Source organism: Patiria miniata, unplaced genomic scaffold (genome assembly GCF_015706575.1).
Source record: "Patiria miniata isolate m_02_andy unplaced genomic scaffold, ASM1570657v1 HiC_scaffold_24, whole genome shotgun sequence".
Lineage (NCBI taxonomy): Eukaryota > Metazoa > Echinodermata > Asteroidea > Valvatida > Asterinidae > Patiria > Patiria miniata.
This window is the reverse complement of record NW_024037063.1, coordinates 663,421-676,635: the sequence shown is the minus strand read 5'-3', so window position 1 is coordinate 676,635 and position 13,215 is coordinate 663,421. Positions and strand designations below refer to the sequence as shown.

At 39.8% G+C, this 13,215-nt stretch overlaps 1 protein-coding gene across 5 annotated transcripts in view; it reads right to left on the bottom strand.

Annotated features, from left to right (window-relative positions):
• Positions 1-2,279: 2,279 nt before the first annotated feature.
• Positions 2,280-13,215, bottom strand: part of LOC119732427 (adhesion G protein-coupled receptor L4-like) — a 37,576-nt gene continuing 26,640 nt past the window's right edge. For 3 of the 5 annotated variants that reach the window (XM_038205941.1, XM_038205940.1, XM_038205942.1), the window contains exons 12-23: positions 12,977-13,026; positions 12,063-12,186; positions 11,249-11,358; positions 9,957-10,056; positions 9,060-9,222; positions 8,204-8,270; positions 7,579-7,639; positions 6,945-7,030; positions 5,822-5,948; positions 4,209-4,365; positions 2,992-3,281; positions 2,282-2,491 (exon numbers count right to left, since the gene is read on the bottom strand). In XM_038205941.1, coding sequence (XP_038061869.1) covers positions 2,411-2,491; positions 2,992-3,281; positions 4,209-4,365; positions 5,822-5,948; positions 6,945-7,030; positions 7,579-7,639; positions 8,204-8,270; positions 9,060-9,222; positions 9,957-10,056; positions 11,249-11,358; positions 12,063-12,186; positions 12,977-13,026 — 1,416 coding nt within the window. In that variant the 3' untranslated portion in view covers positions 2,282-2,410. Of the gene's footprint in view, positions 2,492-2,991; positions 3,282-4,208; positions 4,366-5,821; positions 5,949-6,944; positions 7,031-7,578; positions 7,640-8,203; positions 8,271-9,059; positions 9,223-9,956; positions 10,057-11,248; positions 11,359-12,062; positions 12,187-12,976; positions 13,027-13,215 lie in introns of all 5 variants that reach the window. The other 2 variants (XM_038205939.1, XM_038205938.1) reach the window with 2 other exon arrangements.

Sequence of the window (13,215 nt, the reverse complement as noted above, 5' to 3'; positions counted from 1 at the left end):
AACGTTGGTCAACCGCGCCAGGCCTACACAGCTGCGCCGGCCCCCTCCCCTTCGCCCATAACACACTCACAAACCCTGCCCGCTTATAATATTGTCATTTTTGTACGAGTGATGAAAACTACCGGGAAGCAATTATTAGGGCGTTGTTCAGTGGCGTTACCGTCATAGAGGCGGACGGGGGGGGGGGCTCGCTTTTTAAGGGGAGGTTTTTGTTGGTATGATAGCCAGGACGAAAATTGGGGTCACTCTTTCTGAAAAAAAATCACCCGTTCTGCTCCCCTCGCACACGAAACCGGCATACACTACTGAGGAATTCATTGTCACGTTACCAGAAATAACTGATATTTTTATCAAAAATCGATCGAGAATGTGCTGCCGAGATTCATAACAAGATCAGATTTCGGCAAAAATTCATACGGTGTTGGGGTTAATTAAATGGAAAATATCTGGCCGAAATTATTACTCTATAGCCGCTAACGAATCCCTGTAAAAGAAACACAAATCAAGAGATTGTTGTTCATACAATTACGCTCAAGTATTATTGCACATTTTATTCTAAGTCCATGTAAGTCAATTTATACAGAGTTAAAACTACTACATGAATCGTGAAACTACAACATTTTTACATTTCAATGCGTAGTTTGAACACTCAAAAAAATAAAAAATACATTGCTTTTTTAAAACAGCTATCTTTATTACAGTACAGCTAATCTCATAAATATTATTTCTTTAAAATGTTAGGTCACATAACGTTACACATGTATTATTTATTTTTATAAAAGTATCTACGTTACTATTCTATGTAAACAGTTGCAGCCTATAAAATGCTCAGGATAATATTATACATTTATGCATTTTTTTTATTCAATAGAAATTTATTTTCAGCCATTTTGTTTTTGGTCTATTTCTGTAAAAATACTAAGCCTGTAGTCACTTTTTTTTGTTTTTACAAAACTGAATCATGGGCCGGTTAAATTTTAAAGTCTGATCGGATAGACAATCTGAAATTTGGAAAATGAAAACATGGCAGAAAATAAGCCTCCATGATGACGTCCACTTTGTTTACATGTGCACTTTCCTATGGAGCCAGTGGGGGCCCACGGTCCACTGAGTACCATAGGAAAGCACACACGTAAACAAAGTGTGACGTCATCAGTACAGAGGCTTATTGTTTTAGTTTTGAAGAAAAAGAAACAGTAGTTTTAGAGGGGCGCACAGTTTGTTTTAACAAATCAATTCATGAGAACTGACTATTTTTGGACATTCTTTTTTTAAAAAATTGTTGTTACATTTTTACATTCCTTGTAATTGTTCTTGAGAAAGATAAAATTCTTTTCAATTTCAATTTTTTTTTGGGGGGGGGGGAATTTATTCAGCTAGAAGTGAAAACACAGATGGTTTAATTTAAGGAAAACATTTTACTTGTACAGTTGTAAGTCACTGCAACTACCTGCAACACCAGACATTATTATGGCAATGTTATGTAGTACCGAAGTGTGACGTCATTTAGAACCAGAAAGTGTAGTGCAAACGAATGGAGTACGCGCGCGTGTTGGTTCACGGGCTTAATCACGCGCTAATGTCTTTTACACACATTTTGTGTGTGTGACGTATTCACTTTGGTACTCCATGTCTTTCAATACATGTTATTAATCACTACCGATATCACTATTGTATTGAACACATTTTACAGATATTCCCATGAAAGTTCTAGAAAGCACTCATCTATGGCTACAAATGGACCAGCGACATTTAGACTGGTGCTACAGACAAGGAAGACAGTACACAGCAGCCATGCTCAGAGGGGCTGGGTACCACTCTCGGATTGAAAATTACATTATTCAGTGTTTCAACAGTGCAATGTCTTCACATCGCAGCTAAGATAAAAGTTGTTCTATTAAACAATGACCGCAACCTTACAAAAGATATAAAGTAGCCAAACGTAAGAATACGAGACAATAAAAAAAAACACCAAAACTGTAAATTTTACAGTTTTGATATTAACAGTGGCATGGGTGGCTTGTGCGTAAAGCGCTCGCCTCTAACCAAGGTGACCACAGTTCGAATCCTGGCCGCGGATCGCATGTGAGTAGAGTTGTGCATTGGTTCTCTCCTGTGCCACGAGGGTTTTTCTCCGGGCCCTCCGGTTTTCCTCCCTCCGGAAAAATCAAACACTTTCGATCTCAGGCTGTGCTCCGTGGTCATATATGGGTTGATGTGGCCGGCAGCCATAGGCGCCTTTACGTGCCAGCTGCCCGACCACGTTGTAGCCACGTCCTTCGCAATTCAGCATACCAGCTGCGAGTAAGGATAATTAGCCTCCCAAATTATTATTCCCTCAGTTAAGTCATAACTAAATTTTCATTAGCATAAAGACCAAAAAGGTCTTGAACTGGAAACCCTGGTGTAATTAGACTGTCGTGACAATATCACCCGTATCGATCTCGGGAAATGTATCGCTGGGTGGACGAATGGCAATCACATCCATGCTCTGAAGAGGGAAAAAAAAAAAAAAAAATCGTGAAAATAACTGAATCAGCACGAAATTTACAAGAACACAACCCAAATACATTATATGATAGATATTATGGACTACAAGAGAAAACTGATAATCCTTATAATACTTATTACAGATAAACACCACAGTTTCAGAGTGATTTACTTAAATCTTGATTTTGAGTAATTTTTTTTTTGTATTTCCAGTATTACATGGAGAAAGCAATTAAAGGAAATTATAGTAAGTGGATAAATATGTGCTTGGCCAGTTTTAGAGAACTGTTTAAAACCAACTAGGGGCCTTGTCGCGGATAATGGCCCTTGCCTTGGGTTCAGGCCATTATCGTGTCCAGCTTCTTGGCCGGCTTTAAACCGGTCACGAGCTGCCAGTCATGACGGGACCGAACCAACCAACCAACAAGTCAGTTTGCAGCAGTGTTTTCCTTTATTTGTGTGTTTTTTTCAAATAAACAAATTATCAAAAGCAGCGCTCACCGTTTCCTCAGCTTTGCTTCTCCTCCCCTTGAACTTCCTTGGCAGCTGGCCGCTTCCAACCCCGATCAGCGGGGAGTCCGGCCCCGAGCTGCCCCCACCGCCACCGGCCAGGAAGCGGTGGCCCTTGACCCCCATCATCTCCTCGTTGCGCAGGTCCGGCGAGGCCTCGCCTGCGCTGGAGGACGGCAGGCATGGCTGGCGCTGACGCTGGACTTCCTTGGGGCTGGCCGGGGTGTCGGCCATCGGTTGGGGTTGGGCGGCGGGCTGGCCGCGCCTCTTGCCACTCCCTGCTGAGAGGTGGAATGTTCAGGGCAGAGAGGCCATGGTCAATTCTAGGACTTAAAGCTGTCTTGCTAAAGAGACAATGGAGCATGCAAGCTGACCTAAAAAACAGGCAAGATTTTGCGGGACTTCTGGGCACATCACATATAACCTACAGTGCTTTGGAATGCAGCAAGTTGTAAAGTACTTTTTAGTTTATCTGAATGACGTGCTAACTTTGTTTCCATTCTTTTTTGACTGCATGGAAACTTACAAATTGAAAATTTGGTTACCACTTTCCTTATTTATTTATTTATTTATTTATTTATTATCCACATCCAACAGCAGAACAAACCGCCAATTACAGGACTGGTTAAAAAATATTATACAATTATTAAAAAATATATATATATATATATACACACAAATATGATCAAAAAGAATCATTATAAAATATATATATTGATGATATAAAAACAAACTAAAAACAAATTATATGTATATAGGGATGAAACGAGCACTGTGAATTATGTGATAGGAGATGATTTTCATTGGATATGCATATATAGATATATAAAACGGAATACACTAGGGAATACCGAACAGATTCATTATCTTGTGTAATTGGGACTGAAGGTTATTTTGGTGGAGAATTAGTGAGAAAGAGAACGCGGTTAGGGCCCGTATCAACTCATATCTGGGACGAGTTCCGGACAAGTTGCGGGTAGAATCATTCACTTTGTCTGGAAGAAGCTCTGCATTTGTCCCGGACATGTTTCGGAGAAACATGCTTGACTTAGCAATACTGGCAACTTCATTGCGGGAAGATTGCAAGGAAGTCGTTTAGAATCCTGCAACTTATATCCAATGACACTGTCGGCAAACTTGTCGGAAACTCATCCCGGATATGAATTGAGACAGGATATTAACTCAACATTTCAGCAGTTGTTGGTTACCTAATGCTTTGATGGGTACGTAGCGTCGGTACACGCTGTACTTGGTGGAGCGGGGAATGCTGGGGGACACTGTCAGGCCAAGCGTGGAACGACGCTCGGCCAAGATCTCCACCACCTCGCCGTTCAGTACGCAGAAAAAGACGAAGAAGAACGCCCCCTATCATTGACAAAAACAAAAACATTATGGAAAAATTCAGGCGCCAAAGCTAAATACAGACATACATAAGTAATGTCTGCAGATAAATTATCATAGCTGTGTTTATCCAGGTTCCAAGGCATGAAATATTATTATTTCTACTAAGTGGATTGTAGCGGCATAGACTTCAGGAGTGTGGGTTCGAATCTAACCACGACAATTGTATCCTTGGGCAAGACACTTTATAATGATCAACTGTGAGCACCTACTCTGAGTAAATGCCAAGTGATTTACATCTCAGTAGATTTCAAAAATTACAAAACTGCATTCCCAGTCCTACTCAGGCGCATCACATAACTGGCCGGCAGCTATTCACGTCTGGAACTCTATACCAGGGAGCATTGTTGGGATGCCTTACAAAGGCGGCAGCATTTAGATTTGATATTAGCATTATCATGGGCGTCAATCGGTGGCGTCAATCGGTGGGGGACGGGGGGAACAAGACCTCCCCACTTTTTAAAGTGGGGGAATATCATCATTTGTCCCCCCTCCACTTTTTCGTCCCTGAATAAAAATTATTGCCTATTACGATGATTCTATAGCTCAGAATAGCTGATTCAATGACTCCAAACTCGAAAAATGATGTTTAAAAGGTGATCTTTTGCTAAAAAAAAAATTGGTTTTTGTGGTGAGAAATTACCTCAGATTGCACCACAGACATTTAGAATCCAACGTTTTTCGGGGCCCTTAAGAGGGCACAAAACCTCATGCCATTAAGGCTTCGCATTTCGCGCTCGCATTAGTGCTAATCAAGGTATGCGCCCCCACTTTTGAGAAGCGATTGACGCCCTTGAGCATTATGTCCTTTTCCAAATTTGTATTATCACTATTTATTCACGTGTTTTAGATTGTATTTGGGCCTAATCTTTCGGATTATCCACAAAACTTCCTCAGTGACGGCGTTCTGTGCAAACATCAAAAAATAAAACTACCAAATCATTTTGAAATACCTTGCTGGACTGTTAGTGAATGACAGTGTAAAGCATCCTGTAAAATCATGGCACCTGGTATACTGTCATTTTCAAGAAAAGTGGTATTTTTGTATCAATTTCCAACGCTGATCGGCCGATCAGCGTTGGAAAAAAACTGGCTTTTTTTCAAATACTGGCCCCAGTTGACCATTGCACTTGTTTGCAATCGATTACACACCTATGAACGGGTACAAGCCAGCGAGACTGGTTCCCTGACCTTACAATTCCCCAATATATGTAAACTGCTCTGTTTCTTCTTAAATGGAGTCAGGGAACCAGACTACAGGAAAATGATTGTTTTTCTTGGTTTTTATAGCATTTTCGAACCCAAAACCTCAAAAAAGTCAGTGTAACTATATTTGCTATATATTTCCAACCCCCCAATTCCATCCATTTCTGAAAATTACAGCAAAAGCAAATGATGTATATTCCCTTTAATGTTTAACCTGTAAGATGTTGAACATGGCAAAAAGTATCTGCGGGATGACACTGTACATCAAGATGGAGGTGATAGCGAAAGCCCAGGCAATCAGCATCAAGACGCTCTGAATCCAACAGCCCTTGCAGTGGTTCCTGACGATAGAAGAGATTCCAGAAATAGAGAAGTTAAACTACACGTTTTGCTAAAGGGGTATTGCTGATGAACCCTAACGTTGGCAGCCCTTAACGTAGCGCACTTTTATTGTTCGCCTCTATCCCCTTGCTAGAGCACGAGTTTTACCTGAAATTTCACAGTAGGTGAAATTTCATTAAGCTCTAAACATTCCCATTTATAAATCGTGAGTTTATTTACCCGTTACAAAGTTAGCAGAGATATATATTTTGGGGTGATTTTCCGATTTTATTTCGAAGTGCACAGTGGACCCTTTGAAAATGCGCCCAAAAATATGGAAATAATTTTCTTGCAGACTTCTAGTTGGGTTTGTAGTTAGACATAATAATGGTTTATCAGAATTTATTAACTTTGAATAAATTCTTAAATGTTAACTTGGGATTGTCTGAGATTTATATAAGTGCGCCACATTAGGGAACACTCAGCCGATTTTGTGCCCGATTTTCAGACGCCACCGTTTCTGAATTTCGGACTAAATTTAATAACACTGAAATTGTTCACAAAAGATAAAACAGCAAGCCTTTTTAAGGTAACAGTGCCAGTATTTAATTGAATGAATTTGAAGAAGTTTTTGGCAACACTGCATAAGGAACGTTGGGGAAAACGTCGAAGTACGCCAAGTTAGCGAACACTAACTTCGCATTCCCGTTTGTGTTGAAGTAGGTGTAAAATAGAATCTCTGTATGCGAACCTTTTTAAAAAGTTGACAAATACTCCTTTTTTAATGAGATAATCCTCTCAAGCTGATTGATTGCGACAGTAGTTAAAAAGACCTCTGATAAAACTTCCTTATCATCTTGTAACATTTTGCATCTTCACGCTACATGGCAAGCCAGCAGTTGCACGTGTGTTGCCAATGCATATTTCGGTGACGTTTACATGCGCATCCATGACGCAACGCTGGTCGTACACTTGGCGCACACGTTCTTGCGAAAGTATTTGTATAATTTACTCACCCGGTGACTTTGTTGGCCTCCCGATCTTTGGAATAGGAACTTTCCATGATCGCTTTGCCCGTGTAGACGAGTACAAAAACTGTCACCTAAAAGAAAGAAAAAAATCGAACAGTTTTATCATTTCTCGTTTATCAAAACATTGTCTTTGTAGCAACAAGTCTCAATATGCGAGTTCAGTCTTCAAACTGCCCACGTGCACATCAAGATTTGCCGATTTTTTTTTCGGGAAAAAAATTTCATCGTATGTGTGAAAAAGCATAGCGGGGTACCAGCAAAATTGAAGAGATCATCGTGTTCTGAAGTATAACATTTTGCAAAAAAATTTGGACAGCGAAGTGTTTTTAGGTATCTTGTGTGTCAAATTTTTTGTGTGAATGAAAGTTTCGATTGCGCGATAATTGCAGAGAATGCAGATTTGGTTACCACGTCCCCCGTAGCCTTGTGTAAATTTATCTGCCGCTGTTATCCTGGAAAAAAAATTGTCCAATACGAACTCGCTTATTGCAGTAACAGTTACATACACAAAACCATACACACATGGAAACCAACAGAAACAAGCAGGGCTTTCGATGACCCCTAATAAACTGATAAATAAACTTGGCATTTTTTTGGATTTTCACAAATCAAATCTTACCGCCCACAGTCCGCCAGCGGGGCCGATCAAAAACCATATATGGTTGGTGTCAAGAATACATCTGTGAAAAAGAATGAACAGTTCAAAAGACATTTCAAAAAAATTATAATCTGGAATCGACACTAGCATCTACTTGATCAGTCCTGCAGCCACTTGAGACGTGTCTTTTTTATCATGGATATTTTATTAATCAGAATGTCACCTTTAACTAGTTCGCATCAAATGACGTCAGTCAGTGAGTCAGTCGGTTAGTCAGTCGGCGAGTCAGTTGGCGAGTCAGTCGGGGAGTCAGGGAGTGAGTCAATCGGGGAGTCGGGGAGTGAGTCAGTCAAACAAAAACATTTGCAGAATTCTACATGATTCTTTCCGTCTTCCAATATTTTGTAAAATTTCCGCCTCCCCCAGAGCTGCCAACATTTGCATCTTGCAAGCAGGGAGATTTTGTACAACAATCAGGGACATATTTAGAATTACATTCAACATAATAGGGAAAAAGTTTCCATATCAGGGAGATTTTCAAATTTGTTCATCAGATTATGGAAAGATTGGTTTATTTTCAGGGAACTTTCTGCAGAATCAGGGAGAGTTGGCAGCTCTGCTAGTCCCCCCTCACAACTGCACTCACACGTCTGGCGAGAAATAGGTGTCCCACTTGATCTTGACCACAGCACCCACGAGAACTGCTGGAAACACTGTAGAAATAGAGTTTAAAAAAGAAGTTATTTTTAACCCTAACCGAACTCAACCCATCAAAGTTCAACAGCAGGTTTGTGTTTAAATCTGTTGGGATAGGTACAGTACCCCTAAACAGATGGTCTTTTACACTGGGGTTGGCGTACCTCCAGAAACTAAGTCCAACAGTGCGTGTGTACAATCTCCCATGTGGGTGTTGGAATTTGCCAGAATGGGTATGGTTCCTAGTAAATTAGGCTGGGGAGTTAGGGTCAATACATACCCTAATCATATTTTGCAACATTAATTTGAACACGAAGCAAATCTACAACTCAAATTACATAAATTCCCAATCAGACATATAAAAGAAGAAGAAAAAATAGCCCAACATTATGTAACAGATCGCCAGTTTCAAATTTTGAATTCAGAGTATCACAATTCCAATTTCAATAGTATTAATGCATATTATATCATTGCATATTATTATTGCACATGTCAATGCAAAATACAGGGGTGTGAGCGACCACCGATAAAATTAGCAGAAAACAGCTGAAAAAAGGTGTAAAAAACTTTGGAAATCTCCTATACTTTTGTACACAGCAAGTGAGGGAAAAAAGCTGAAATCCAAGAAACAAAAGAAGCTGAAATCAGCTTTAAAGCCGAGATTTCACAGGGAATATATTCGGAAGACCCAACAGAGTTTGAGTGTACATGTACTCAGTGTTTTTTTAATTCAGAAAAAAACAAAACAGACTTTGTCGTAAAAAAAAAATATCAGATTTATATTTTCTGGAAAACTGTTTATATACCATATCCAATGATGTAGTATCGGAGCATATTGCCCTGCGGCTGCGTGTCAGCGTGGATGGAATTGACCACCTCCATGTACAAGTTGAATGCCTCGTTGCAGATCCACGCAAACGTAGACAGGACAAAGAAATGGATGGCAATGGCAAAGACTTTGCAGACAGTCTTGAAAGTACAAGAGACAGAGAGGACAAATAAGACTGTGAAATTAGTCTTAATTCAAGATGTACTTTTAAAGGTGTTGCTGCCCTTATGCATGCCTGCTCTAGGAAAGTTGCCGGCAGAGGGCGCTGTCAATTGATTCACTCACGCAAGGAGACTAGCTTCAAATTGCTAGTCTCCTCTTGTGAATGGATCGTTTGAGAGCATGCTCTACTGGTGGCATTCCTAGGGCCTGCATAGAATGGGGGGGGGGGAAGAGATTTCACATTTCTTGAAATAAGACTATTATGCAACAAGCCTTACTACACCAGGCATGCAACTGAGAAGTAACAAAAAAATGGGGAAATTCCAAGCTTTCCAAAACTTAATAGTTTTTGTTTTCGGTCAAATTTTTATGGCATATAAGTGAAAAAAAATTACTGTAAGTTAAACATGCGCGATCTCCTTGTCATGGTGGCAGTATTTATACAGTAAGTTAGTAAGCACACTTTTCAGTGTGCCTAATCAAAATCAGCAACGACCTCATTTGACCCCTAGATGACCTTTGACCTCAAATGTCTCAAGTCATCTGCTACATCCAATTTGAAATACTAGATAAATTGCACTGCAACGTTGACATCTTGAGCAGATGAAATGTGAAATAAGTTCCTCCTAAAACCCAATTAATAACTGTAAAATGAACTACTACATCCGTTTTTTTTTTTTTTTACAAATTTTATGACAAAGGGGTAAATCACCTCGTTTTCATCACGTGTGATCCCAATAAAATAGCACAACTGGAGACAAATCATCGCTATGCCCAGGTTACGATGCACAGCCACCGTGTCAGTTTCGCACCTGAGAAGGGAATGACAATTGAAGAGCATTGAAAACACGTCAGTTAATCAGTCAACCTTGAACGAGTCTCATAAAGGCCCACGCAATGTAATTTTTAATGCTATCCTTGAAAATACACCTTTGTGTCCCATTTAACCTCATGTTCAATTTTCGTTTTGCCATTTTTGAGGGCATTTTGGTGCCTTTTTGGTTTCTAGTGACTGTGACGTCAATCGGGCAGAAACCTCAATATTACAGCTATTTAGGCACAAAAAAGTTGCCCAAATTTTGGATATTTTGCCGTCATAAATTTTCTTTTCTTTGATGCCTCATTGTGTATAAAGTACATGACAGTAAGCCAATAAACAACCCTTTCTCACTAACGTTTTCAATGAGCAAATTTTGGGTTCACAATTTGAACAGAAAAACCCTAAACTGTTCAGTGTCTTCCTGAAATGACATCACAGCAACAGCACCCTCAGTTGTCCGGAAAACCATGGCATTTTTAAAAAACAAAAAATTAAAGAAGTGCACTTTTTAAATAAATTAACCAAACAGGGATGTCAAATAGTTTTCATACATTTAAGAGGTGTAGAAAATTGCAAGAAATGTGTTCCTAAGAAAAATTCATCGCACGGACCCTTTAAGTTTGAGTTGGGGGAAAGTAATATTTTGGTATAAGCATTTGGCACAGAATTTGCTCCTATGATCGGATAGTGTAGCCAAGTTGCACTGTTTTAAGGCTTGCTCTTATGATCTGTGGCAAGTCGCTAACACTAGGTGGCATGCACACTTCTAAAGTTTTTAAATTTTGTTCAGACTGGGGGAGTCAGGCTGGCGTTGCTGTACTTTCCTTGCCTTCCACCGCTGTGACCCGGGTTCCAATCCAACGTGGACCAATATGTGGATTGGGTTTTCAGTCCCTGCCTGATTCCGTGGGTTTTCCCCAGAATATTCTTATGTGGTTTTCCTCCCACCTCTAAAACTGTAATTTCTTCTCGATTGTCTTCTTTCTACAGGTTTTTTTTTATCAGGCTTGCGAGCTACAGTGCCTAGGGCGCTTTTAAGGAATCGTTGGTTTCATTACCAGAAATAATTAATAATAATAATAATAACAATAGACACACCAGAATTCCAAACAGTGGCATAGTACTCTAGGACAGGCCAAATTTAACAACCCTTAAGAAAGAACTGTCTCGATGCTCTCTTGTACCTAAGGTAAATGAAGACTGCCATGGAGGTGGTGAAGAGACTCAGGGAGACAAGGATGCCGATGTAAGAAGCAACCGTCAGGTAGAAATGAGGCGGCTCGCCGGGGTCCCACTGACAAAATGCAAAAACGAAAATGGAGTACACCAAATAAGAAGCCGAGCTTAAAATTTGGGACATTCTCAATGACCCGAGGAAGTGTCAAGGGTGGGGATTGAGCTGGGGCAGGGCAGAGGGAGTCAAGAGTAGAGAGGGGTCCTTTGGAGATCTCAAGAAATATTTGCAGTCTTTGCACATTTTTCTTATCAATGATCTAAACCAATTTGAGGAAAAATTTAGGAAACAAAATCCCCACATTCCTGGGATTTGTTTAAACTCTTAAGAGAAATTGCGTTTGAAAAGTAGAAAGGGTGTTCTTCCAAAAATCACCACCCCTATTCTTTTTGTCAGCTAACAGTTTTGTATATTCACCATGTATGACCAAGCTTATAAAGACAGCTGATTTTGGCTGAAATACTCTCGCTTAGTAGTTACGGTCCTACACAAGCTTACCCAGCCGCATCATGGAAATAGGGCCATCCGAATAATCAACATTTTCATTTGACCCCAAAATCCCATTTTCTCCCCCAAGTTCAGAACATTTAGCAGTTATCACAACCAACAGAAATAAATTGAAACCAAAAATGTACACACACAATTGGCATTCAATAATCTTTTTCAAGTTCTCCAGAGCTGGTAATTCTATTAATCTTAGATAATCTCTGTAAGACCATTGATAAGTTTCCGCGGCCTTTAATAAACGACCGACGTGAACTCACGTTGACGTCGTACATGTCCGTGGTGACCGCAAAGATGCCAAGATGGCTGCAGCTACACTGAGCGTGCTCGCTGTCACTCTCCGTCACCTCGCAACCACTCCCGGTCCACGCCCAGTCGTGTGGACTATTAAGACAAAATGTCAAGAAACACAAACAACTGAAACTATTGCTCTAAAATCTGCTGTTTCAATAAGTGCATTTTCAGTCCATTTTTGTGTCTGTTGTGTAGGTAAGCCTATGGACTCCGTTAAGCACTGTCGATACAGATATTACGCCATTAATCGATATTATTTTGATATCGATATGCCGATAGCAATTTTTTTTATCATATCGAAATATCACCATTTTCGGAAATTTAGGAATCATATCGGAAATATAAAAAATATGCCAGATTATCGTCAAAATAAATCTCCCGTTTGTGGTTTTACTTTGTGTTTGCTGTATAATGAAATAAAACTTGGCGGCAACTTGTGCTAGTGACTCAAAATAAAAACATCGCAAAACGTCAAGTGGCGTCACTTTGTGCTCTGCGTTCGCTGGAATTTGCGGTCTCCCCAATGTAAAAGCTCAAAAGAAACCGCCCGTTCTGGACAAATTCTCAGTGCAGAGATTTGTTTTAAAAAGTTCAAGCAATATGCTCCGGAGAAAGCCGTGGAAAATTGGGACTTAAGATTTTTTTTGTTGTTTTTTTAACAAAGTGTCATCTTTATGTTCTTTAACATTTACATGGGATAATCGATATATCAAATATTCTCAATATTGGATTTTTGATATTTCAGATTATTTAAAATTCTGATATGGACGTTGCTCAGACTCTGTGCAAAATTGTGGACCTGGAAAATGACTTTACTACAAAACAATTTTTTTCTGACGGCTAGCAGTTCACAATTCGTGCTTGATCTTTGGCTACTTACTTTGGATTTGTCACGAGAGTCACACATTCTGGGTTGGAGATATTCAGCGTCTGCAAACAAACAAAACCAAAAAAAACCATAAAAACAAAATATGAATATTTTCTTGTTAATTCTTCTTTAAAACAAAATACAGAAAACAGGACAATTCCCATAGCATCTAACACGCTAGGGGTGTGCGTCGGAACCGGGTACCCGAGTACCCGACTGCTGATGTCAGGAACCGGTTCCACATTATGGAA